The sequence below is a fragment of the Neovison vison genome, chromosome 3, assembly GCF_020171115.1.
Source record: "Neovison vison isolate M4711 chromosome 3, ASM_NN_V1, whole genome shotgun sequence".
In the NCBI taxonomy this organism is placed as follows: domain Eukaryota; kingdom Metazoa; phylum Chordata; class Mammalia; order Carnivora; family Mustelidae; genus Neogale; species Neogale vison.
This window is the reverse complement of record NC_058093.1, coordinates 25,961,111-25,987,630: the sequence shown is the minus strand read 5'-3', so window position 1 is coordinate 25,987,630 and position 26,520 is coordinate 25,961,111. Positions and strand designations below refer to the sequence as shown.

General features: G+C 41.9%; 1 protein-coding gene across 12 annotated transcripts in view; it reads left to right on the top strand.

Moving 5' to 3' along the window:
- Nucleotides 1-26,520, top strand: part of FN1 (fibronectin 1) — a 66,737-nt gene that overhangs the window by 21,427 nt on the left and 18,790 nt on the right. For 3 of the 12 annotated variants that reach the window (XM_044241551.1, XM_044241554.1, XM_044241549.1), the window contains exons 14-33: nucleotides 2,465-2,645; nucleotides 2,847-3,023; nucleotides 3,833-3,961; nucleotides 4,068-4,157; nucleotides 4,948-5,142; nucleotides 5,897-6,169; nucleotides 7,478-7,744; nucleotides 11,897-11,991; nucleotides 13,406-13,574; nucleotides 14,081-14,167; nucleotides 14,413-14,604; nucleotides 15,902-16,174; nucleotides 17,327-17,509; nucleotides 19,549-19,638; nucleotides 20,879-21,148; nucleotides 22,263-22,379; nucleotides 23,078-23,242; nucleotides 24,420-24,575; nucleotides 25,213-25,326; nucleotides 26,151-26,420. In XM_044241551.1, the coding sequence (XP_044097486.1) occupies nucleotides 2,465-2,645; nucleotides 2,847-3,023; nucleotides 3,833-3,961; nucleotides 4,068-4,157; nucleotides 4,948-5,142; nucleotides 5,897-6,169; nucleotides 7,478-7,744; nucleotides 11,897-11,991; nucleotides 13,406-13,574; nucleotides 14,081-14,167; nucleotides 14,413-14,604; nucleotides 15,902-16,174; nucleotides 17,327-17,509; nucleotides 19,549-19,638; nucleotides 20,879-21,148; nucleotides 22,263-22,379; nucleotides 23,078-23,242; nucleotides 24,420-24,575; nucleotides 25,213-25,326; nucleotides 26,151-26,420 (3,493 nt within the window). The remainder of the gene's footprint in view (nucleotides 1-2,464; nucleotides 2,646-2,846; nucleotides 3,024-3,832; nucleotides 3,962-4,067; nucleotides 4,158-4,947; nucleotides 5,143-5,896; nucleotides 6,170-7,477; nucleotides 7,745-11,896; nucleotides 11,992-13,405; nucleotides 13,575-14,080; nucleotides 14,168-14,412; nucleotides 14,605-15,901; nucleotides 16,175-17,326; nucleotides 17,510-19,548; nucleotides 19,639-20,878; nucleotides 21,149-22,262; nucleotides 22,380-23,077; nucleotides 23,243-24,419; nucleotides 24,576-25,212; nucleotides 25,327-26,150; nucleotides 26,421-26,520) is intronic. The other 9 variants (XM_044241555.1, XM_044241558.1, XM_044241553.1 and 6 more) reach the window with 3 other exon arrangements.

Genomic DNA, 26,520 nt, shown 5'->3' with positions numbered 1-26,520 from the left:
GTTTGACATAAAGATTTAGCTTTTTTGGTATTTGGAAGGATTTAGAAAGATTTGGTATTTAGAATGATCTTCTTAACAAGGACTTAGAAATGATAATGCCTGAAACGATTCTTCCCCAATATGGGAAGAGAATCTGAAGGTTTCATATGTCTTGGAACTCTGTCAGAGCAAAACAATGATGGGCATCATTTCCATGATTTGAAAAATCAGTATTTAGCTCTTTGGATTCATTTTCATAAGGGAGCACTTCTTAAAACATTTCTTTTGATCCTCTGAAGTTATTTAGATAGAAGGGAAGAGAGGGTATGAGGGAAGAATACATGAGGAATGACGGTTTGTTTAAAAAGTGAACCTTGTGATTTTCTAATAAGAACCATCTAGAAATTGAAGAAATCCTACAGAGGAAGGTATTGGTCTAGTAAGCTTTAGTTTTTCTTATCCTTCAGACCTGCCTGCTATACCTCCAAAATTCATGACTTGTAACTTGAGAAACACTATTTTAAACACAGGAGGAAAATGCCCACATTTAGTCATAGCTTTCAAATTCTAGCAATTAGAAACAAAATGGGGAGGGGGGAGTGGTGCCTGGGTGGCTTGGTTGAGCGTCTGCCTTCAGCAGTGTCTGGATCCCAGGGTCTGTCAGTGCCCTAATCAGCAAGGAGCCTGCTTCTCCCTCTCCCCTTGCCCCTCCCCCTGCCACCTACTCTCTCTGTCTCTTTAAATAAATAAACCAACAAATAAATAAATAACAAAAATGAAACCTTTGACTGCCCTGTGCAGTTGTATTTAAACTCCTGGAGAAAAAAATTCAAGCTGTAAAATCATTTTCTTTTTGTAGTGTACTCTGTACTCTTATCCATGGTATATGAATCAGCCATTTCCAGAACTTTGTAGTAGTGGGTTTTAGTCAGTGAGATCACTATATGTCCCCCTAAAAACCTTGTTTCTCATCTTTTTGTTTCATCACCAATTTTATTTACTTTAAAGCTAACTCTGAGTTGTTACAGGAGATCTCTGTAATAAGGAACATTTACAGAGAGGCATAAAATATACTTTGATTTGGAAAGTCTTCAAAGAAACTGCAGTGATGAATTTCTTTGAGATTTTTAACAATTAAGAATTTTCAGGGATGCCTGGGTGGCTCAGTCAGTTGGGCCGCTGCCTTTGATTTGGGTCATGGTCCCAGGATCCTGGAATCGAGTCCCACATTGGGCTCCTTGCTCAGTAGGGAGCCTGCTTCTCTCTCTGCCTCTGCCTGCTTGTGCTCTCTCTCTCTTTCTCTCTCTCTCTCTGACAAATAAATAAATAAAGTCTTAAAAAAAAAACAAAGAATTTTCAGGTTTTTCCTCAGTGGATGTTACCTGAGATTTTGTGTTTGAGTATTTTCTTTTGATAGCTAACGATCTAGAAAAGTTCACATTGAACAAAAGATTTATCATTAAATCTGAGCTAGTTGCCATGACTAATTGCAGGGTTTTTTTTCAGGGTATTTGAGTTAAAATTTGAATTTAAAGTATACTAGGATCCATTTCGTTGATTTCAAAAATATAAACGGACACTTGAATATTTGAATTATCGAGGAAGTGGTTGATTGGATAATTTAAAGAAGTTACTGGGCATTAAAAATGTATTTTGACTTAGTTTAGAATATTTACACTTAAAAGGATCTCGTCTTGTTTGAAGTAAGGCTGTTTCTTTTCCACACATTTTATTGCAATGAGTTTTGTGATCCATGACATGTTAATGAAGTTGGACAGGATGTGAAAATGTAAACTGGAATCAAAGATTAAATAAACCAAAATCACATTCTTCTGCAGTCTTGCCCAAAGTTGGGAACTACTTCTGATGGGGTAATTCATACCCAAGAGTGAGTCATACAGCCAGACCAGGGGAACCTTATATGTGATGGTCCCAGGAACTGAGTCACAAAGAAGGATTATACTTTTTACTATTCCTGCAAGGCAAGAAATTTGTATCCTACTTAGTGAAAGATAGAATATATGGCCTTTGCCACTTCAGAGAAGAATATAGCTCTGTTCATTGTAGAAATTTAAAAAATGAGAGAGGCAAAACTTGGATTCTTCATCAGTCTGGCAAAAAGAAAGGTGTCCAGCACCTGTGACAGTGTGGCCTTGGGCATGTCACATAATACTATTTCTTCTCCTGTAACATGAAGGCAGCTCTACCGTGAACTTGGAAGGAAGAGAGATAGGAAGTTTAAATGAACAAATGCAAGTAAAACAGCCCAGTTCGTGGCACATGGTGAGCTACCAGTACATATTAGCTATAATAATAATTATTATAAATATTAAACTCTGCTATAGGTCCCTGTTCTGTTACTGTTTTCCATGATTTTTCCTCCACAACGGAGCTGTCTAGGTGCCTCGTTCTTTGAAGACTAATCAATATCATCTCTGAATGTTCATCCTTGTGAATACTTACATGACTTCTTTTAAATCTTTAGAAAAATTCTCCAGGCCGTTGGAAGGAAGCTACCATTCCTGGCCACTTGAATTCATACACCATCAAAGGCCTGACGCCAGGTGTGGTATATGAGGGACAGCTCATCAGTGTCCAGCACTACGGCCACCGAGAGGTGACACGCTTCGACTTCACCACCACCAGCACCAGCCCCCCTGTGACCAGTATGTATGCCACCCGTCCTCATGGCTGTGCCTGCGTTCCTCAGGAAGTGGTTCCCGTGTTCCTCAGGAAGCGGTTTGCTTCCCAAGTCCTATTCTTCCGTAGACGGCACCAGCCTTTCCTTTTAATGGTGTTCTGTAGATGACGGTAGTAAATGCTCTCCACGGCTGAAGGTCCCCTCTCCCCTTTCTGTGACCCTCCAGGCAACACCGTGACAGGAGAGACGACACCCCTTTCTCCCGTTGTGGCCACGTCTGAATCTGTGACTGAAATCACAGCCAGCAGCTTTGTGGTCTCGTGGGTCTCGGCTTCAGACACGGTGTCAGGATTCCGTGTGGAATACGAGCTGAGTGAGGAGGGAGATGAACCGCAGTATCTCGGTAAGCTACACGTGCCGTCATGATGGCTTTGGAACCGGTTGACGGCTTGGACTGAACAAACTTCCCGTGTGAGGAAGGGACAGAGCTGGCATTTCTAGAACGAAGCTGGGATTTTCCTGAGCCATGCTCACGTTTTCCTGGTTCCCAATATGAGTCACATTACCCATTTGCCTGGGTACAGGTCTATACAACCATAGTGTTTTCTTTTTAATAATTTTTTTAAAAATAGATTTTACTATTTATTTATGTGAGCAAGAGAACAGGGAGAGGAGCAGAGGGACAGGGAGAAGCAGACTCGCACCGAGTGCGGAGCCCTACATGGGACTTGATCTCAAGACCCTGAGGTCATGACCTGAGCTGAAATCGCATCAGACGCTCAACCAGCTAAGCCACTCGGGAGCTCCCAGGGTTTTCTTTAGGGAAGTGATTGCCAGTTTGAAGACCACAGCAGAAGATGTTCGCCTTTGGAGGTGCACAGTATAAGAAAAGAACATTCCTCCTTTCCCGTCGTCCCCTGCCCATAACCATCACCCCGACTTTTTTAACTATAGAGAGCTACTTTTACAAATTGGGGGTGGATTATACAAATTACATCTCTTTAGAGAAAAAGATTTAGAAAAAATGGTGAACAAAAGAAAAGTTATCCCACAATGCATTGATATTATTGATTCTCCATTAGAACACTTCCTTCTAGACTCGCCCCCTTCCCTCATGAATAGGTCGTTTTAACAATATCCCTCTTCTAGGCTGTGGCGCGAGTTTGGGGATTGGTTTGCTCTGACTGGTAACCTTTCCTTTCTATTTTAAAGATCTTCCAAGCACGGCCACTTCTGTGAACATCCCTGACCTGCTTCCTGGCCGGAAATACATTGTCAATGTCTATCAGATATCTGAGGAAGGAGAGCAGAGCCTGATCCTGTCTACTTCGCAGACTACGGGTACGTGTGTCGTACACTCTGTAAAGAGAAGGTTTTTTCTGCAGAACAGGCCTCGAGCAGTATTTCCTGACTGTTATCATCGTGTGCTCCTTTCATTTTCTGTTAGCTCCGGATGCGCCTCCTGACCCCGCTGTGGACCGAGTTGATGACACCTCGATTGTTGTTCGCTGGAGCAGACCCCAGGCGCCCATCACAGGTGATGCTGGCCTCCCTTTTGGCTGCCATGTTGATCTTGACACCACGGGTAGTGAGGGAGCCAGTTCTGACCTGTGGACAGGGATACCACTTAACTTTCCTACATAACTCTAGACTAGGGCTGAGGGGTGTGTGTGTGTGTAATAGTAATTCAGAATGTGATTATTTTCAAGTCTTACAGCTCTGCTTCTTACAGATCATTTCCCGTCATGTCCATTTTATTGACCCCCCTACACACGTACACACTTACACACAAAACCTCGAAAGCCAGCTCCCTGACTTACTAAACCAGGCATTTCTGAAGTCGAAGAGGGGTAATTTTTCTGAAAACCTCACTCTAGGACTTACTCTTAAAGAGGTAGCCCAGCTGCCGTCTTAGCTCATTAAGCTACTCCACTGCCTCTGAAGTTTGGGAAAGATGCAGACAGCGCTAGACGATCTGTACTCAAGGTTGTTCATTAATTGCTTTCATTGCCCAGAGCTCAAAGAGAAGAAGTCGTTTTCACATGAATATTTTCACCTCATAGCATCTCTAATAGACATTTATTAAGGATCTTGGATCTTCGAGGATGATATTTATTACTAAAAAGGATTGCAAGACTGCTCTTATTTTATCTTTGTACTGAACAGTCGTGATAGGAAGTGGGAACATGTCAAGAGTCAGAAAGCATCTCTAGTTCTAGACTAATCAGGCAAGAGTCTAAGGGCTTTTCAGAGAAGAGAGATTTAGGACTCCTTAAACCTCTGTTTCATAAAACTGTGTGGCTAACTTCTCCCCCTTGAATCTGCAGGATATAGAATAGTGTATTCGCCCTCGGTAGAAGGCAGCAGCACAGAGCTCAACCTTCCTGAAACTGCCAACTCCGTCACCCTTAGTGACTTGCAACCTGGTGTCCAGTATAACATCACCATCTACGCGGTGGAAGAAAACCAAGAAAGTACTCCTGTTTTCATCCAACAGGAAACCACAGGTGTCCCGCGTTCAGGTAACTGAGAGCCCCGTCCTGTGCTAGCCTACCTTTCAGGGCTTAGCAAGACAAGACGCTTCACCTCCTTTTTATTGGAGGAATACAACCAGGCTCATTCCATTAGCCTGCTGGGGTGGACCAGAAGTGGGAGACCGAAGAATTATTATTTCTCTGGGAGGGCTGTTTTATCTCTGTCAACAGTTCCTGGGTACAAGTAATCTTATAGATGAGCTTATCCTTCAACTTAAGAAATTTGGCTGAAATGTCCATGCTATAAACTAACTTATCAAAGCTGGCTCTTGGCTTTCCTGATTAAAAACCAACACATAAAACCTTCCTATTTTTCCCCAGAAACTTCGGTATTCGTTCCTCTGTTACTTTAAAGTTTTACAAAACGGTTCAGTAAAATGCAAGCCACATTTTTTCTGTTGTCACAATTAGGGTGTTTTTTTGTTTTGTTATTTGGTTGTGTGTGTGTGTGTGTGTGTGTTTTAAACTCCTTGACAGGACACTTAATACATTGGAAACTCATCTGCTTACCTACACATTTTAGGTTAAGTGAAATAAAAAGCTTCAGATGTCCTGTGTAAGCAGGATGACTGAACTATGGAAATATAAACAGAAACACACATTCTCTGGTGGAGAGACAAAACTTAGCATTGCTTTGAAATGAGAGGCGCCACGAATTTCCTTACGTACATCCAGGAAATTGGCTTAAAATAAATACACCTCAGCAGGAATTGTGAATGACCAGTTGGCTCTTGTCTGTTAGATAAAGTTCCCCCTCCTCGGGACCTGCAGTTTGTGGAAGTGACGGACGTGAAGATCACCATCATGTGGAGCCCCCCCGAGAGCGCGGTGACCGGCTACCGCGTGGACGTGATCCCTGTCAACCTGCCTGGGGAACACGGCCAGAGGCTGCCCATCAGCAGGAACGCCTTTGCGGAAGTCACCGGACTGTCCCCCGGGGTCACCTATCACTTCAAGGTCTTCGCTGTGAACCAGGGGAGGGAGAGCAAGCCTCTGACGGCGGAACAAACGACCAGTATGTCCTGCTCCCGACTCTCTCCACCCTGACTCCCAATCTGTGGTGAAGGCACAGCAAACCGTTAAGTCCTGGGGGTCGGGTTAGAGATAAGGAGATGCCCGGTGGGTGAGGGAATGCATCGTGGACGTGAAGCACGTCGTTACTCTGAGACCAGCTCCACGGATGCTCAACAGTGACCCATTTCCCGAATACGCCTGCCCACGTAGGGGGTGATGGCACCAAGAGAGGCAACTTAAGAGAACCTGATTTTCTTTGCTGACAGAGACATAGATTTTAAATTTGAGGATATTTTCTGTAACTAAAAATACCTAGATCAAAATGCAAATGTATGCTCTTAACCTTTTATAGAATTATTTATAAATAGTCATTGCTGAAACAGTCACTGCATATGAAGTCCCAGGGCCTCTGCTCGGTTCTTTACGAGCATGGTCCTTCTATTTAATACTCTCCTTGACCTAATGAAGAAGGTCTTCTCATCCGCATTGGGTTTGTGAAGAAATTGAAGCTGATAGAAAATTCTGCAGTCTGTAAAGTCCCAGAGCTAGGAAGCGATGGGGCTGGCCCATGTAGACTGCTGTCATTGTGACCCCATGTCCAGTTTTTTCACTTATTACACTGGACTACCTTGTAAGCATTTCCTTCATCTGGAAAGTGTTTTAATTCACTGCAGAGAAAGTTCTAGCTATCACACTGAAGAGCACTCACGGTTTGTGTGATTCTTTCCGATAGTCTGATAGTGCGCACTCACCAGCGTCCTGCTGTGATTCTGACGGATATGCTATAATTATTAGCTAACACGGATCATGCGAAAATTACTTTTATTTCTCTAGCCAAGGACTATTCATTCAATACATGCACACAATATTCTTTCTGTCCCATGTAGAGTTTCATCTTGCCCTCGTATTTTTGGGCTTCTCTCTCATGTCTTAACCTGTTCTGTTCAGAGCGCGTTGTGACATTCATGAGAGGTTTATTTTTTTGGTTATTGTTTCTGTTTTGATGATGCGATCTCTACAATGTTAGTATAATATCAGAGGGTGATGGGAAAGTAATGCTGGAAAATTGGACTTTCCTCAGGACCAAAGTCAAGTGGGGGAAAAAAAAAAAGCAATTTCTCAGGATCGACACCATTTTGCAAGTTCCATGTAGCCCTCCATCTCATACTGGCTCCACGTTTCCAAGGTTTTGAGTTTTACTGAGTTTCAGCTTTAAGGAAGGTTTAGAAAGTTCAGTCAAGCTTTTGAGTTTCGGGATGATCATGACTGACGGTCAAATATTTCTTGGTGTGTTTCATCTCTTTTCTAGAATTGGATGCTCCCACTAACCTCCAGTTTACCAATGAAACGGACTCCACTGTCTTAGTGACCTGGACTCCTCCTCGGGCCCGGATAGCGGGGTACCGACTCACTGTGGGCCCGACCCGGGGAGGCCAGCCCAAGCAGTACAATGTGGGTCCCTCGGCCTCACAGTACCCACTGAGGAATCTGCAGCCCGCTTCTGAGTATACCGCATCCCTCGTCGCGGTCAAAGGCAACCAGCAGAGCCCTAAAGTCACCGGGGTCTTCACCACTCGTAAGCCAATGTTTGAATGTCTCGTCTTAGTGATTTCATAGGTTCTTACCTGAATTTACATCCTCCGTGCTTCATCCAATTTTTAAAAAAATTTAACTTAAAATACCTTAGTATGAGGTTTAAGTAAAAAGGAAGATTTAAGGCAGTGCTACTACTCAGTGTGGTCAGGGACCAGCCCCTCAACCCGTGGGTGGTTATCGGACACTGAGGAGCTTGTGCCAGGATAGAAATCACGAAGCACTCAGTTCGGTTCAGTTGATCGTTTTCAGAAGCAAGATTTTCTTTCTTTCTTTTTTTCTTTTTTTTTCTCCAAGATTTTATTTATTAATTTGACAGACAGAGATCACAAGTAGGCAGGGAGGCAGGCAGAAAGAGAGGAGGAAGCAGGCTCCCTGCTAAGCAGAGAGCCTGATCCCAGGACCCTGAGATCATAACCTGAGCTGAAGGCAGAGGCTTTAACCCCCTGAGCCACCCAGGGGCCCCCAGAAGCAAGATTTTCTTGGTGAAGGTTAAATTACAAATGTGGCCAAACTTCTTAGTTCCTCTGGGACCACTGTGAGTAACGCAGTCTAAAGCACCCAGTTATTTGAAAGTCGAATGTTGTTGTATTGAAGGAATTTACAGCAAACACCAGTTGGGGGAGGAATCCAAACCAGCATGGATGTCTACACCCTCCCACTTTGGGTGTCCTATGATAGCAGTTAAGTGTAGAATGGAAACAGTTACAACTGAATGGAAACCAACAGAGCAAGAAGCTAAGGAAAGGATTTCTTTATGAGACTGTAGCAAATTAAAGTATTTCTGCAAAAAAGAATACATTTTTTTTTTCTTTTCATCTTCCTTAAGTGACTCTTGAAGTTCCCCAGAGGGAAGACTGACAATTTTTGGTCTGTCCTTTTCTGCTGCACACTTTATGGAAAGTGGCCTTAAATCTCCTACATATCTACATCACAATAAAGACATGTATAAAGAACTCATAAATTGAGTTCTATTAAAAACATTCTCATTTATATTACAAAGAATTAGGAGACCCCCAATTTCTACCTGAGCTTCAGTTGTTATTTTTAACTTGACATTTTGAATTACAGAAGCACCTAACCCTTTTCAACATATACTACGACTGTGAACTAGTTTGCACTTTTCCAGAAGTGTTTAAAAATAAAGATGTTAAAGAAGCCTTCAAAAAGTGAATGTAGGTTTGATGGTAAATAACTATGGAATTTACTTCCCAAAGAAAATTCTCCACAAACTTTTCCAGTAAGAATTCATAACTTACCAAAAATGTATTTCTACTTAAACTGGGTGTAGGATTTTGGGCAAGTGAAGTCCTTTTCTTAAGTAATTGCTAATTATGAGCAAGTAAGATCTGCTTTTCATTCATAAGTTAACCTCTTCATTTTGCAGTTTTATGTTATGTGTTACTAAGATACTCTAGAATCTATTAATATGAAATCAGGGTCAATGTATTTCTTGTAAACATCTATATTTATAGGTGACTTTCATGAATTAGAATAGAGATTTCAGTAGATTAAGCATTTTACTGACCACATCTAATTCCACAAATTATACTTTTTACTTTTTCACTCCTTAACACGAGACCTGTTTTAAGTAGTTTCTTTTGTTGGGTAGAGTGCCCATAAAAGAAAAAACACTTTTAATGATACTAACAATAATTAAGTATCATTAAGTAAGTAGCAACAATTAAGTATAATGAGTCAATATAGATTATTCCAAGTACTTTTGCAGACTTTGATATATTGGCCACGTTACATTGATGCATTGCACAGCATATTTCTATAAAATACAATTCTATTTGAGTTAAAGTACTGATTTTCAAAACTGATTTTTACCAGATAAAGGCTAACATAGTGCCAGCACGCAGTCTACCTTCAAAAACTGTTCACTGAATAGATGATTGAGGAAAGAATGAGAACGAAAACAGTTCAACCAAGCAAAGCTTCAATTTAAATAAACCTACTTAAGTAGGCAGTTCCACAACTTCATTTGAACTTAAAGTACTTTCTGAGGCTGTAAACATTAGCACGGCTTGCATATTTTTGCCATTGCTGTAAGTTTCTGTAGCTTTTTACTGTCTCACCAGGCTTAATTGTGGAAATAACTTTTCTGGATTTTATACTTATGCTAAATTCTTAAAAGCAAATGTGGGGAAAAAAATGGGGGGGGTGGAGTGGCATTGGGAGGAGGGCTAGTTTGCTGTTTCTGAGGAAAATACAGCTTGCTTCTTTAAAAATAGGGCAAATTTTATTTCTTTAACAGCCAGGCTGTTCTTCACCTGACAAGACCTGCCAGAACCCATAACTCATACTTACAGTCACATCCTTTGTTTGACATCAGTTTGTGGCTTTGTGGTTTGGAGGTTTTCCTGTAATGGTCTTCCCAGGCAGAGAGCATCGTCTTAAACTTGGGAAGATGCTGGTTGGCTGGCTGAGGCAATAGAAAACACCCAGTCTTAAAGCCCAAGACAGTTGAAGAGAATGTGATTTGTGGAAAAGCTGTGGCTTTCACAAATGTTCTGTGCGAGAAGCTCCTTGCTCTCGGAATTTTCATTTATTTATTTATTTATTTTTGTGGCTATTAACATGGTCCCATGGGGCGAGCCATGGCATGTTGGCAAAGTCAGCAGCCGCCAAGTGGTGTATGTTTTCAGAGACTCTGGGAAGGCATCATGGGTCACCCGTCCTGGTTCCCCTGAAGACACCATAGAAATAATAGCATAGTTAGGAAACGGCTCACTAAGCCGTAGAATATCAGGTCAGCCGTTAGAGGAGTCATTACAGAGTAGCCCACACACATATTTTATTTTATTTTTCCACATAGTATTTTCAAAGCAATTTTTTTTAAAAGTCACACATTCAAGGCCAGCCTGGGAACAAGCAGGAGAATTGCCCTGGTGCCCATATCCCCGCATGGTTGAAGGGAAAACCTGGGACTGGATTTGAGGAGTGAGTGGGGTCTTAAGACTTTGAATCTCCATCGTGTACCTCCAGAGGATAACTGTCTCCCTGGCCATTCATAGTTTAGCATAAATGCATTTAATAGGTCCCCTCCCACCCCAGTGGATGCAGAATTTGGTTGGGACATAAAAAGGAAGGAATTATGAAGGCACCAAATACGTGACCCGGGCTGGCAACACACTCAAAACCCTTGAGTTTGACTCACCCTGTTCAAATGTTTTGGAAATGCTTATTCCCTTTATCCCAAGATTTAGTTGTTCAGCTTATTATATTTTAGAGGTTCTAAATCTGTAATACGATTTGTAAGACTGTTGAAAATGTCTGTCTTAAGTGTGTGTACACATACTTCTTCTTCTATTGTTTGTTTGTTTTTTTTTTTTTTTTAAGTAGTATTTTCACTGAGAGAAATAACAACAGGGAGGTCAGGACGATAGGAGACGCCAAATTAACTTGTTCTAATTCCTAATTCCAGTGGCAGAGTACCAAATTTTTGTAATGTGATTATCCTAAATGAATAATCACGTATTTAAGGAATCTTTAGGATTTCTAAGTAAGCCCATAGTGGCAGATTTTGTTGAATTTTCATATGGTATTTCTCATTGCAACCAAAAGTAATTGACCATCGTTATGGAATAATTCAGCACAGAGCTATTTTCAGATCACATCTATGATTTAACCGTTGTTCTCCGACTGATGATCTAAAAAGCAGAATGATAACCAGTTTGTGGAGGACCAGTTTTACATTTCAACGGGGATTTTATACGGACCGTAGAGGGAAATTTACTATCATAAAACCCAAATCCCAAACTTGATAAAAAGACACAAATCAAAGAATCCGAGGTCTCCAAAGTGTCCTTTGAGGTCACTGAGGCCATTGTTCCTGAACTATGACTCACGGACTGGCAGCATGGGCATCACGGAAATGCAAAGTCCTAACCCCACGCTGGTCCCCCAGAATCAGACCCTGCATTTTAACCAGCTGTCAGATCATCTGTGTGGCACATGAAAGATCGGGAAGCCCTGACCTACGCCAGATTCCCACCCGGTAAAGGCTATTACGTGTAGGATCCACTAGCTGGGTAAACTGAGGTTCTCCGTAAAAATGCTCGTTGTGTACGTTCTCTGCCATCGTCTGTGACTCCAAGGTGTGAACACGTGCATTGGTTCTGTCTCACAGTGCAGCCCCTCAGCTCCATTCCACCTTACAACACGGAGGTCACTGAGACCACCATTGTGATCACATGGACACCTGCTCCAAGGATTGGTTTTAAGGTAAGTCACGGGTGTTCCTAATCTCTTGATAGAGTCCCAAAGTGCTTGTTTCTGGTTGTGATAGAAACAGGGTGTTTGGGAGTCAGGAGACCTGGGGTCTGTTAGCTGCCTTCATCTGTGTCTCTGTGACGCCCACTGTGGAGGTATAACATGACCATCCCCTCACTAAACGGACGGAAGGATGGACCGAGGCTGGGAAGTGCTTTGTAAAGGATAAAATATTCATCTAGAACTATTGTTGTCATCTCATTTTCTCTTGTCCTTTCCCCCAGGGAATGGCATTTTAAAATACACAGGGGAAATGCCTTTTGTTATGTTGTTGTAAATGGATGTCAACAAGTTCATGAAAACCAAGTTAAGGAGACCAGTTAGACTCAGAATCACTTAAAAATCACATTTCCATCCAATCATTTTCATCTCTACTTGTTCAAAGCCCCTTGGGTGAATCTCTTCATAGAAGCTAAGATTAAGGTATTCTCTGTAGATATCTGGATTCATGTTCTTTAAAGTAATGATATTAGGGAAGTGATGAATACAAATGAATATGTTTAAAAGAATTCCTTTCCTTGGCATTTGGAGTGTGGGGAGAGAAATATTTACTATAATTGGAAATCAAGACTAAATCTCCATGATTACTTGTGTAGAAAAATACACCAAAGGTCACTTCTTTTTTGAAGTACGCAAATGGCCATGTTGATGATTATAAACTTAAATATAGAGAAGCCCTTTTTGAAGACTGCTGTTTTAAATTTCCCTTAATCGTGTCATTCTGACTTTCAGAAGCCTTATAACCTACAAAGGACATCTCTGGAGTTGAACACTGTTTGATGAGACGATATTACCTAGGTTTTGAAACAAAATATTAAAAAATTGAAAATTATGGGCACCTTCATTTTAATTCTTCTTTTGTAATATATTGTCCTGCAGTTTAAGCTATGAACATACTTCTTCAAAAGGAATGTTTCTGAAGTAGAAAATGTTAAAAGGGCTGCTACCTTTAAGTTGAATGTTCATAACTCATTAAAGAGAGCGCTGGAGGATTTCTTCCAGCAGCAAAGAAAGTAGAACTGAACTTGCCACGTGGCCCAAAACCCCTGTGTACTTCTGGTTTATATCTGGAGATTATTGATCAAGCAAAACAGCACGTAATGCCATTTTTCCCGAAACTTCCATGACAAGCCAATGTCATGCAGTTCTGGAAGACGCCTCTCCCACCTTAGCCCCCCAGCCCAAGGAACTTCCCACTAAAGTGTCTAGTAGAGCTAAAGGCAGGCTCCAACTCCTAGCCTAACAAAGCACAGTATGCAGCGTGCACAAGAGTTCCCCTTACATACAGCATAACTGCAACCTCTCTGCAGTAATCCAGCTCTGGAAATCCTTGACCTTGGTGTTTATTTTGCTTTCCTCCTTCTAGCTGGGTGTACGACCAAGCCAGGGAGGGGAAGCACCACGAGAAGTGACTTCAGAGTCAGGAAGTATCGTGGTGTCTGGCCTGACTCCCGGCGTGGAATATGTGTACACCATCTCCGTCTTGAGGGATGGAAAAGAGAGAGATGCTCCGATTGTAAAGAAAGTGGTGACACGTAAGAGGAATTCTTTGCCTCTCTTAGTTTTTAAAACTGGTCCGATTCTTGAACATAGCTGCTATTAGTATAACTTTTTGCTTCTGATAATGGTACGAGGGGAAGCTTCCATCCCTACTTACCTTATTAGCTATTGCTGGGTTTGGAGCAGCAAGGTCATCTCATGTCATATATTCTATGCTATCAGAACTGTTCTTTCCACGTCAAAAATATTTATGAACTGGCAGGACAGGAAAAATTTCAATAGTATTGCAAAATCGTTAACTGTAAAAAGAAATGTTCTCAGGGAATCACCATCCACCCGTGTTTCATAGTGTAACGTCTTTATTTTTACTGACTCTTGAAAAGAAGGAAGGGAATGGGGAAGGGGGAAAGAGAAAGAAAGAGAGAGAGGCAGGGAAGGAGGGAGGAAAAGAGAGAAAGAAAGAAGAGAAAAAAGTACTTTCCACAGATCATGTGCTTGGTGTTAGCTTTAAGTTTTAATTTAAAAATTTTTTTCTGCATAGCATTGTCTCCACCCACGAACTTGCACCTGGAAGCAAACCCTGACACTGGAGTGCTTACGGTCTCCTGGGAAAGGAGCACCACTCCAGGTAAGCCTGCGATGTATCAGAGGGCAAACCGTTGGTCATCGCTCCCCTGTTCCAAGAGCTTCTTTAAACCGAGGATGTTAATACCTGCCTCAAAGGGTCATTGTGACGTTGAATCACAGGGAGTCCTCAATAAATGCCGAGTCTTCCTCCTTTCCCCTTCGCGGGTGCATCCCTGGAGTCGGGTTTAAGGTGACCTGGGTCACAGATGTTCTGTGCAGTAACTTCCTCCTTCCTGCTTTCTCTAGACATTACTGGTTATAGAATCACCACCACCCCTCTAAATGGCCAACAGGGCTACTCTCTGGAAGAAGTGGTCCATGCAGATCAGAGCTCTTGCACCTTCGAGAACCTGAGTCCCGGCCTGGAGTACAATGTCAGTGTTTACACTGTCAAAGATGACAAGGAAAGTGTCCCTATCTCTGATACCGTCATCCCAGGTAATGGAAGAATAAGCTACTATCCTAAGAGTGGCAGTTTCGATTAGAGTAGGGCTTAAGATCTTAATCCCCAGGTGGTTGAGGGTGTCGAGTACATTTGGGATTTACTTCTGATTCCCCCAACTACACTCTCCCAAACCGTGAGGTCAGAGCAACTGTTTGGACACGTGCTTGCTATTTACACTGCTTTCCTGTCCGCTTCACCAGGATGCTGTTTGTGGCGATGGGGATGGAACTGAGTGCCATGATGGCTTGAACTCTGTACTGTCCGCTCACGTGGAAATATTACTAAAATGATGTCATGTGTCTGTCCTCAGTACTGACAGGCTAAAAGTAATATGGTAAATGCATCCCATCGGCACATTTGTCCCTGATGGTACCGTCCAGGTCAATTTTCAACATCTATAAAATGATACTTGTGTCCGTACATGAGCATGGACGTAGCATTTGGCTAATACGTTCAATTCTTCATCTTAAAGTTTCAAATCCTACCTTTATAAAATTGAAAAAAGAAATGACATAAAGGCCACGCCTTCGGGTGTTCTTTCTTGGTGGACTGAAAGACAACATTGAAAAGATCTATCTGGGGATAGGTTTGTTCTTTGTCCAAAATTGGATTGTGACCCAATGAAAGCATTGAACAGATTATATTCTCCTTTGCACTATTTGGGAGAATGCTTTTAGTAATGCTGATTAAATAACTTCGATTATGAGTTAAACAAAATATTGGCAGTGGTCTTGGACTCCAGTATACCTGTCTTCCTCCTGAATGTTTCACACCATACATTCATAATGCACCAGCATTATGGCCGTAATGTTGTCTTGAGTTTTTCTACGGAAAAAGAAAGAAAAACTCGCTGACCGATTTTTTTTTAAACCTCCTTCATGTAAGCTCTGTTTTCCTACTAAAAAGTTTTCTTTTTTTTTTTTTTTTTAAAGCATTGCTGATACTTACTACAGCTTTATGTCTAGATTCTAAGAATGGTTTTGACATCCTAAACAGCCCTGTGACTTAAAAGAACCTGAGAGTTTCGACTCTACTGTTTAGAGATCCTTTTCAAATGCAAGCAGATCCCTAAGAATATTGTAACCTGTTCTACTCTCCCAGGGAAGCAAACTATATTCACGGTGCTTAGAACGTCTTTTCAGAACATTGGGAAAAGATCGCATATTACCATCATTGCTTTAACATTCTGTCAAGTTTGCCACTAGTAACCTGATGTACACTGCTTTATTTTTTCCTCTTTTTGCCTCCATCTTCCTTTTGCCCCCTCCCCTTTGCTTTGTAACTCAATAGAGGTGCCCCAACTCACTGACCTAAGCTTTGTTGACATAACCGATTCAAGCATCGGCCTGAGGTGGACCCCGCTAAACTCTTCCACCATTATTGGGTACCGCATCACAGTAGTTGCGGCAGGAGAAGGTATCCCTATTTTTGAAGATTTTGTGGACTCCTCAGTAGGATACTACACAGTTACAGGGCTGGAGCCGGGCATTGACTATGACATCAGCGTTATCACTCTCATTAATGGCGGAGAGAGTGCCCCTACTACACTGACACAGCAAACGGGTGAATTTTGAAAACTTCTGTGTTTGAGACATGGATGGTGTTGCATGCTGCCAACAGTCACTCTGGTTAAAGACGGACGTTTCACGGGGAAAGCCAGCAATTTGCCAGCCGCTAGGAGAGGGAGGGTGGGTTGGGGGCAGGTGAGGAATCGGAAGTATAGGCTAAGTCGATGGGTCGAAGGCATGTGCATGTGGTCTTAAATAATCTTTCATTTAAACCACAAATGTGCATAAAGCTAGAGAGAGCTGATCTGTTTGATGCAAAATGGCAAAGGTTAAGTGAATTTGCCCACCTGGAGTTGTTTTATTTTTTTAACGTATCTTGCATGAGTACCAAATTGTGTTGTGAGCACCAGTTAATACTAAAGGTACTTCCAAAACATACCAGGATGCCCTTCCTTCTACTCTTCGAGAAAGCCCACCATGTTCCTTTTCTGTAGTTGACTAAAATCCCAGTAAAATGTAGGGTGAATTGGAAGAGGGGTGTTTTGACAGAGGAGAAAAAGAAACTTTGGAGCATGGTAGATTGCCTTGCCATGGCTAGGTAAAAAACAAAACAAAACAAAACCAAAAAACTCCTCTTTAACCAGTCTGGGGCTGAGCATGCAACATTACAAAGGTTCTCTGCCCTGCATGGTAAGAAACATGCCGAGAACCAATTTGCATGAATCTCTTCACTTATAGGTAGAGTTCACGGAGCGGGATTGTAGCAATGCCGATAGCTGTAGTCACCTCGGGTCAGGGGAAACTTAGGACCCTCTTGTCTTTTTGTCTGTGTGCATGTGTTTCTTCAGAAAGCACCGCTGTGTTTCTCTCTGCTGTGTGGCAACTTAAGCCTCTTCAGCCTGGGATAAAATAACTGTCAGTGGTATTTATAATGCACTTCAAATCCATGTATTTGGAAGCAGATGCAAATTATTCTTGGATATATACCGATGGCAGAAAGGTTAAAGGGGCCTAACAGTACTGTGTGTAGTGTTTTATTTTTAACAGTAGTTCACTATGATTTAGATTAGATTTAGATTAGATCATTTGCATGATGGTGACTCATTTCCTTTATGCATGAGTTATTGTTTTTTAGCTTCCCAGCTCTTTGGGTTAGCTTTCATTTTCAAACTTTCTTAACCTGGTCTTTCTCCTCCTTTGAAACCAGCTGTTCCTCCTCCCACTGACCTGCGATTCACCAATGTTGGTCCAGACACGATGCGTGTCACCTGGGCCCCACCTCCATCCATTGAATTGACCAACCTCTTGGTGCGCTACTCACCGGTGAAAAATGAGGAAGATGTTGCGGAGTTGTCGATCTCTCCTTCAGACAATGCAGTGGTCTTGACAAGTAAGCAGTCAACCGTATCTGTTCCCCAAATACTAAGCTGGGGCCCCAGGAAAGAGTTCCAAGTTCTCAGGTAGGAGTAACTAAGATGAACACAGCTACGTGACAACTAGAAGCTGAACTCCACATCGGATATGCAGCCCTGTACATTTTGAAAGCTGTCATGTTTATTGCGATTTTCATGTCTAGATCTCTGAGATCTACAACTTTTTAAAGATCCTAGTAGAAAAATACCAGCAGCGAAGTTCGAAGACTTCAAACAAATTCTGCTTCCAGATGAACACATAAAAATAAACGAATGTCAGGAGAAACTGTATGACTTTTAAATCTAAATGTTTGGAGAGGGAAATCGTGAGGATTGAAAATAGTGTCACCGTATCTGTTTTACTCTCATTTTTTAAAAAAAGCATTGAGCAGGTCATCTCTGGTGTTTGAAAGCAGAGAAACAGCAATTCAGGATAGATCAGGATGCTGTTTTGAAGAAAGAGCCGAAGGGTAACTGGTACTTCAGGAAGAATCTGTTGGCAGGGTTTCTCTGAAGGCTGAGGACCTGGAAAAACAGCAACCATATACGAAAATTGTGTCTTTCTAGATAGCGCCTTTTTGAAATAGACATCGTTGATTAAAGAAGATAGGAGGAGACTGAGACATGGTGCTGTGTTTCCTGTCAGTGTCATCCTCTCACTGGACTAGTAGAATAAACACAGGAGAACGGCATGGGTTTCCACACAAGGAAGGAAAGCGCTCACATATAGTGCAGTACCAAAGGATAGTCTGAAAACATCCTCCATATTGTGAACATGTTTTAGAGCAGGGAAGGCAGCTCAACATGACCACAGTCCTGCCTTCCCATTTCACGACTGAGAGTGAGAACACCCTTATATCTGTACATCAACAGGGCTCTTATTTGTCTTCTGGAGCACTCTGGGATCAGCAGTTAACAGCATCGCTCAGTATGCAACCCCTGCTTCAGGACCAGGTCTGCCCCACAGACTGGTCACATGTTCATCATGTGTTCTCAGATCTTCTGATTGCAAAGTAGCCATCTCCCCCCAGAGAAACCATTATTACCCAGTTTTATAGACGAAACAACTAGGGTCTGTAGTGGTTAAATAAATTACCCCTGGGCAACGAGGAACAAGGAAAGGAGAGTCTGAGCATCTAAGCCTTGCAGGGGCCTCTATAGAAATGGTATGGGGGGGAATGGGGTCTAATGAGGAAGAATCCAAAGATTAGAACCCTCACTCTGTACTTTTTCGGAGACCTCAAAATGATAGAAGAGGATACTCAGTAAAGTGTATGTAATTTTATTAAGTATTTTGTTCTTACTTTGTTATGGCAAAACCAATCCGTTTCCCCATGGACTGTAACTCTTTTCCAGTAAAGGTTAATTAAGACCACCCGTCTTGGCCTGGGTCAAACTGTTTATGATTTCAGGCAAGGATGTCAAAGAAGACAGCTTCTCTGTGCCTCCATTTTCTCATGTGTAAAATGGGGATAGTTTTAAACCAGAGTTTTGGAGGTGATGGATACATTCATTGTCATAAATGTGGTGATGATTTCACAAATTCATACATAGTCCAAAACCTGTCTGAACCGTACATTTGAAATATTTGCAGTTTATTGGATGGCCACAAGCCTGCTTTAAATAGTAGCCAACTTCTTCATAGGGTTGTTGGTGACAAGTCAATGACAAGCCACAGTGATTATTATTATCACATGCCCTCAACAGGTGTAATATTGAGTGGCTGACAGAGAGAATGCTACGTGGCAGCAACCATCTTATTGCAGATCGGGGTGAATCATACTCTCAGAAGTACGTCTGAGGGCACAGCTTAGAGACATTGGAAGGCAAGGTGACCTTTCCTTAGCAACCCATTACAGCCTACCTGTAGGTAGTGACACTCCCACGTCAGTATGAGTAGGTCAGGGGACTCAACTTTTGTGTATGTTATTTTATCCATTGAAATAGTCCTAAGTGTGCTTTGCTTTTTTCATGCTTCTGAGCACAATTTAAAAATAAGCCCTCCTTGCCTCTTCAGATCTCCTGCCTGGCACAGAATATTTGGTCAGTGTCTCCAGTGTATACGAACAGCACGAGAGCATACCCCTTAGAGGAAGGCAGAAAACAGGTGAGTCGTGTTGGCAGTATGTGGATCAAAAAACTACCAATTTTAAAGAGCAGAATGGAATGCTGCTTCTAAAAACGTGCCTCCATTTCTGGGGTGGTGGTGGTGCTTATGGCCTTGTCATTACTTTCTGATCACTGGTCTTAAAAATTAAATGACGCTTCTGCAAGTATTACCCTGACTTTCAGTCACTAAGATTATACTCTTGGCTTCCAGAGAGGACTAAAATAGTCCAGAAACGTTATTTTCTGTCCTTTTAAAAATCTCCCAAAAATAATATCATCTCTGTTGTTTAGAGATGGTGACCATTCCCTCTCATTAGGCGGCTCTGTCTAAGACTGATCCAATGCTGTCATTGTCATGGAAGTCTTTTCCTTCCTTTGCTAAGCCAACAAGTTTTTTTCTGCTTGGCGAAATAGCCATTTGCTATGTGAAGAAGTTTAACTGAATCCTGTAATATTACATTTCCTCTTTAATATGAGGGCTTCTGTTAATTTTTCCCTTTTAAAACAGTGCGATGTGGTATACCAATTAATTTATTTATTATAGTACCCTTGGTTCCAAAAAGGAATTGTGATATCTCAATTTATTAATACTAAAATAAAAATTTTGGACAGGCCCAGAGAGATTAATTGATTTGAATTTGAGATATACTCTAAAATTTTTACTAATTTTTCTGCAGTACACTAAATTTTCAATTCATGAGGATTTACTTGCATGTACTCTGTCCAGGATGATGTCTTATTTTCATTTTTGAGAGTTTTATGTTTGGCATTATTACTACCCTGTTGACCTAACAATTTCCTCTTGAGCGCAGAAAGCTTCTTTACGAACCAAACACTTAACCTGAAAGTGGGCATATCTTGCCTTATTTCGAGAGACACACTTACAGGATAGAAACCCAGAATACTTGAACACTGAAGCATTTGAAAAATAATTCCCAGATATCTTAAATACCTGCCTTCAAAAGCGAGGCAGAAACCTTTGGTAACAGCACGTAAAAATAACTCGGATTACTTAGCAAAAGAAAAAAGAAAAAGCTTGAGTTGGCCATTTGGAACTGGGGCAGTTTATGATTTTGACATTTATGTGTGGCTTAGAATCAGCACAGCAAGCACAGCATTTTGCTGTGCTGAGGAGAAAGGACAGAAACACTGGCTTCCCTGGGTTACCTTCCCTACATTCTTCCTCACCTCCTAAACTGGTGATGTCTTTTTTTTTCCCCCCTGCGTCGGAACAACAGGTCTTGATTCCCCAACTGGCATTGACTTCTCTGATATCACTGCCAACTCTTTCACTGTCCACTGGATTGCCCCTCGAGCCACCATCACTGGCTACCGGATTCGCCATCACCCCGAGCACACTGGTGGAAGACCTCGGGAAGACCGAGTGCCCCCCTCTCGGAATTCCATCACCCTCACCAATCTCAATCCGGGCACAGAATATGTGGTCAGCATTGTTGCTCTGAATGGCAGAGAAGAAAGTCCTCCCTTGATTGGTCAACAGTCAACAGGTAACTTGTTTTCTGGTCTGCAGAGGCACTCAGAGGACTTTCCGGGCAGGCGGGATGTTCTGGAACGCGGCTTTGTGTTGTCTGAATCATCGTCTCTTAGAAAAATGGATTGTGCTTATGAGGCATGGAGAGAGAAGTGAGAGAATGCGTGGAGGAAATCTCCTCTTTAGCTCTATTGAAGATAACTTGATCGCAGAAAATTTCTCACTGGATTAATGTATTTTTACATTTCTAATACCTGAAATTTTATTCAAAATATTAAGAAATCCCTGTTTCAGAGTTCCTTTAAAAACAGAATTATTGGGCACCTGAGTGGTTCGGTCATTAAGCGTCTGCCCCCTTCGGCTCAGGTCATGATCCCAGGGTTCTGGGCTCGAGCCCCGAATCGGGCTCCCTGCTCAGCAGGAAGCCTACTTCTCCCTCTCCTGCTCCCCCTGTTTGTGTTCCCTCTCTCGATGTCTCTCTCTCTCTGTCAAATAAATTAATTAATTAAAAAAATAAAAATAAAACCAGAATTGTTAAATCAGACGGTATTGGTATTTTTAGGAGACATGCTGAGGTACTTAGGGGACAAGAAGCATCATGATACCTGTTCCTCGGACTCAAAGGGTTTAACAAAAAGAGAAAGACACAGAAAGAGAGATAAACAACTGGCAATTTTTACTAATTAACAAATGCCCAAGAGAAGGGAATGTAGGTGTTCATTAAATTATTTTTTGTAACTTCTCTGTTGTTTTAATATTTTTGAGTAGTTTCCATGCCCGGCGTGAAGCTCAGACTCATGACCCTGAGGTCAAGACCTGAGCTGAGACTGAGTCAGACACTTAACCGACTGAGACACCCCAGGCGCCACTGTTTTAGAATTTTTCAGAACAAAAACTTGAAGGAAAAAAATTCTTCAGTAAATTTGTAATAGTCATTTTATCGTAATCTGAATTGCCTCCTTAACCCCTTACCTTGAATTGTTTGTTATTTTTACTTCTGCTAATTTTGCATAATACCTGCATTATTAAATGCAGGAATTACAAAGGTAGTTATCAAAAAAAAAAGAGCAGAATGAATCTGGGCATCATTTGAAAGTTATAGATGTGTAAACTTTGCCTTGTTTTTCTAGTTTCTGATGTTCCAAGGGACCTGGAAGTCATTGCTGCAACCCCTACCAGTGTGCTGATCAGCTGGGAAGCTCCCGCTGTCACAGTGAGATACTACAGGATCACCTACGGAGAAACAGGTGCCTTAGTGAAATTCTCTTTCACTGCCATCCAGCCAGATTCTTTTGTGGGTAACCTCAAAGCCCAAGGGCAGATGCATATTTAAAGAGACTTTGGCAAGTCCATTCAATGGAGCCTTGTCTCTTCCAAGAATATGTGAAAAAATATATATATGCTCTAATTGGTGGCAAAACCAAGATACAGAGTTGTTTGTATCCTACTAAAGGAAGAACAGGAGAGCTGAGGAAGAAAGAATTACAAATTCACAAATATATTATCATTGATGAAATAATAAGTGATTTATATTTTTTTATTTTCCTATATTTTCAGAATTTTATTTAACGTGAATATATTGCATTTATTTAACGTGAATATATTACATTAATGTCTTGAAAAAGGAACCCAGTATACTCCATCCTGGGTCGAGGACTTACCTTCTTTCTCCTTCTAATGTTAATCTACAACTCCGTCACATTTGAACACTGGAATGTTAAAATAGCATCAACTGCAATTTTCTCCCAATTTTTACACACTTACTATAAGGTTCACTACATGCATAAATAAATACGTTTCCATGTAGGCCCTACTAATAATTCTCTTTTAAAGGGATTAATCAAGGGTGTGACTAAATGTTTTCTCAGTATGTTAATGTCATTGCTCAGCAGTCCCCAACTATTTCTCAGCCCTTCACGCTCTGAACTAACCCCTTTTCACACAGGAGGAAATAGCCCTGTGCAGGAGTTCACTGTGCCTGGGAGCAAGTCCACAGCTACCATCAGTGGCCTTAAACCTGGAGCAGACTACACCATCACCGTGTATGCTGTCACTGGTCGTGGAGACAGCCCCGCAAGCAGCAAGCCGATTTCCATTGATTATCGAACAGGTACTGACTCCTCCTTTGGAGAGACAGGGGAATATCAGGGGAATATTTACTCAGATAGGTTTGTGATGTTCTCCCATGGTATTTTCCTCATTGCAGAATTGCTTTTCTTTTTTTTCTTTTTTTTTTTAGTTTAATTTTATTTTTTTCAGCATTCCAAGATTCATTGTTTATGCACCACACCCAGTGCTCGATGCAATACGTGCCCTCCTTAATACCCACCACCAGGCTCACCCAACCCCCCAACCCTCAGTTTGTTTCTCAGAGTCCACAGTCTCTCATGGTTTGTCTCCCCCTTCTATTTCCCCCAACTCACTTCTCCTCTCCATCTCCCAATGTCCTCTGTGTTTTTCCTTATGCTCCACATTAAGTGAAACCATGTGATAATTGACTCTGCTTGACTTATTTCACTCAGCATAATCTCCTCCAGTCCAGTCCATGTTGATGCAAAAGTTGGGCATTCATCCTTTCTGATGAGACATAATACTCCATTGTATATATGGACCACATCTTCTTCATCCATTTGTCTGTTGAAGGGCATGTTGGTTCTTTCCACAGTTTGGCGACTGTGGCCTTTGCTGCTATGAACATTGGGGTACAGATGGCCCTTCTGTTCACTACATCTGTATCTTTGGGGTAAATACCCATTAGTGCAATTGCAGGGTCATAGGGAAGCTCTATTTTTAATTTCTTAAGGAATCTGCACACTGGTTTCCACGGTGGCTGCACCAACTTTCTTTTCTTTTTTAACAAGATGAAGCTCTAACAGAGCTTCGAGCCAGTTATTCAAAGAAGCAAAGAAGCACCACAAAGGTTAGAGATTGTGTCTATTTTGTTAATGGATATATTCCATGGGCCTGCAGTAGAGACGGGTATAAAGGGTGTTCAGAAAATATCTGTTAATGAATGAATGAATGAGCTGATAAAGTAAGAAGACAAACACCTACTTGGCATATAGTTTCTTTGTGTATGAGGCAGCCATCCTGAAAAAAGGGAACAGTAACTAGATGCAGGTCCCACCTCCCAAAGACCATCTGCATGTTTCTGCCAAAGGACTACCTGGGAGTCATTAATGGTAATAAGAGATCTTTCTGTGCCTACCAGGACTGGAATCATTCCTTGTCCATTCTTGTCCCCACCGACTGGGGCTTCACTGGTTTCTCCTTGTTTTTGTTTGTAGAAATTGACAAACCATCCCAGATGCAAGTGACTGATGTTCAGGACAACAGCATTAGCGTCAGGTGGCTGCCTTCAAGTTCCCCCGTTACTGGTTACAGAGTGACCACTACTCCCAAAAATGGCCCAGGACCATCAAAAACGAAAACCACAGGCCCAGGTGAGAATAACCAGCATCTCCCATTCATCAGGATAAACAGGAGAGGGCCCCACAATATGCTTTTTAAAATACATGACCACCCAGGTCTGAGTACCATACAATTTTATGTCCTATGTAAACATTTCCCCATTTGTGAATTCAGAATTTTTTGGAGAAGTGCACTTCTCCTTTTACATGCAAAGTTCCGTTTGATGGTGTGGACATCTTGCATTATTAGATATCTCTTTGTGGTTTTATTTAGTCATGCACATAAAGTAGAGAGACGGCCCAACTTTTTAAGATTCTTTTAGCTCTTGTTTTTGTTTTTATATAAAATCCTGGTAAAATTAGGATCCTAAGGGAATATCTTAAAGTTAAACTAATTTTCATGTTTTCTGAGAGCGGCATCCTTCATTGTTGGAGGCTTCATATTAGAGTGTATCCTTTAGTTTGACCTTCCTCCAGTATGACAATTTGTATTAGCCATGAGTATATCCGTCCAAGAGAAATCATATCTGACTTATCCATGTTTTCGTGATAATTCTACAAATGAAAAATCCAGGCCACCAGGCTTTTATTCCTGAACGCAGATGGTCACATCTGTGGCCTTAACAGCGGATGACACAGGTGCCACATTTACTTTTCCCTCCCTTTGCAGATCAAACAGAAATGACCATTGAAGGTTTGCAGCCCACAGTGGAGTATGTGGTTAGTGTCTATGCTCAGAATCAAGACGGAGAGAGTCCGCCTTTGGTTCAAACTGCAGTAACGAGTACGTAACCCATGCTTCTTCCCCATTTTCAAAGTCAGTTTTGTTCTTAGGCCTCTGAACGCCCTCCATGTGTCTTTTGCAAGTACACGTAGAGACAGCCCACTTGGTTAGTTGGTTATCTTGAGCTGAGTCCTTTACAGACATTTTTCCTTCTTGGTGCCAAGCAGTGAACATCAAGGGAAAGAAGTTATGGAGCTCTCATAGTTGCTGTGCTTTGAATTTCATTTGCTCAAATGGCCTCAGCAGAACCCTGTTTGCCTATAGCCAAATCTACAAAATATTTTGCCTGGACCTTCTTTTCTATGACTGGATGGTAAAGTTGATAGCAGTGGGCTTCATGAAGCTATTGCGTTTGGAGCATTTGGAAAACTGCCTGGAGCAGCATTTAATGTAAATAGTGGGGGGAGGGGGAGAGAAGAGTTAAAGAAGGATTATAATCATCTGAATCTAACATTGAAAATCAACCTTACCACTTCCAAGGTATAGAAAATCCAGGTCTGTGAGACTAACATCACACTGCAAAAATGAATCTTGGTGGAATACCGGAAAATTAATGGCAAAAAATCCTCTCTGTGGGGCTATTTTGCAGGGTGCCTGTGTGTCTCACGCACACCTACGTCTTAATAAGTGATGTGACCTTAAGTCTTTTTTAAAACCGAAAGAAACGTAATCGAGTGTCAAGTAATTTCCCATTTGCTAGTGGGTTAATTGGAATTGAATCCATCAGAGAAAATGATATCTGCGGAACTGCTTTGCACGTTATAAAAATGCTCATTTCACAACTTGCTTTTCACATAACCTCTTACCATTAATTTGCCTAACAGACATTGACCGCCCTAAAGGACTGGCATTCACTGATGTGGATGTCGATTCCATCAAAATTGCTTGGGAAAGCCCACAGGGGCAAGTTTCCAGGTACAGGGTGACCTACTCGAGCCCTGAGGATGGAATCCGTGAGCTCTTCCCCGCACCTGATGGTGAAGAGGACACTGCAGAGCTGCAAGGCCTCAGGCCGGGTTCTGAGTACACAGTCAGTGTGGTTGCCTTGCACGATGATATGGAGAGCCAGCCCCTGATTGGAACCCAGTCCACAGGTATACCGTCCACCGCAGCACGGGTGCTCGCGGGCGCTGCGGCTCCACGCCCCGCTGAGTGACTTAGACATTCTATTGGGCTCTGGAGTCCCTGTAAGGG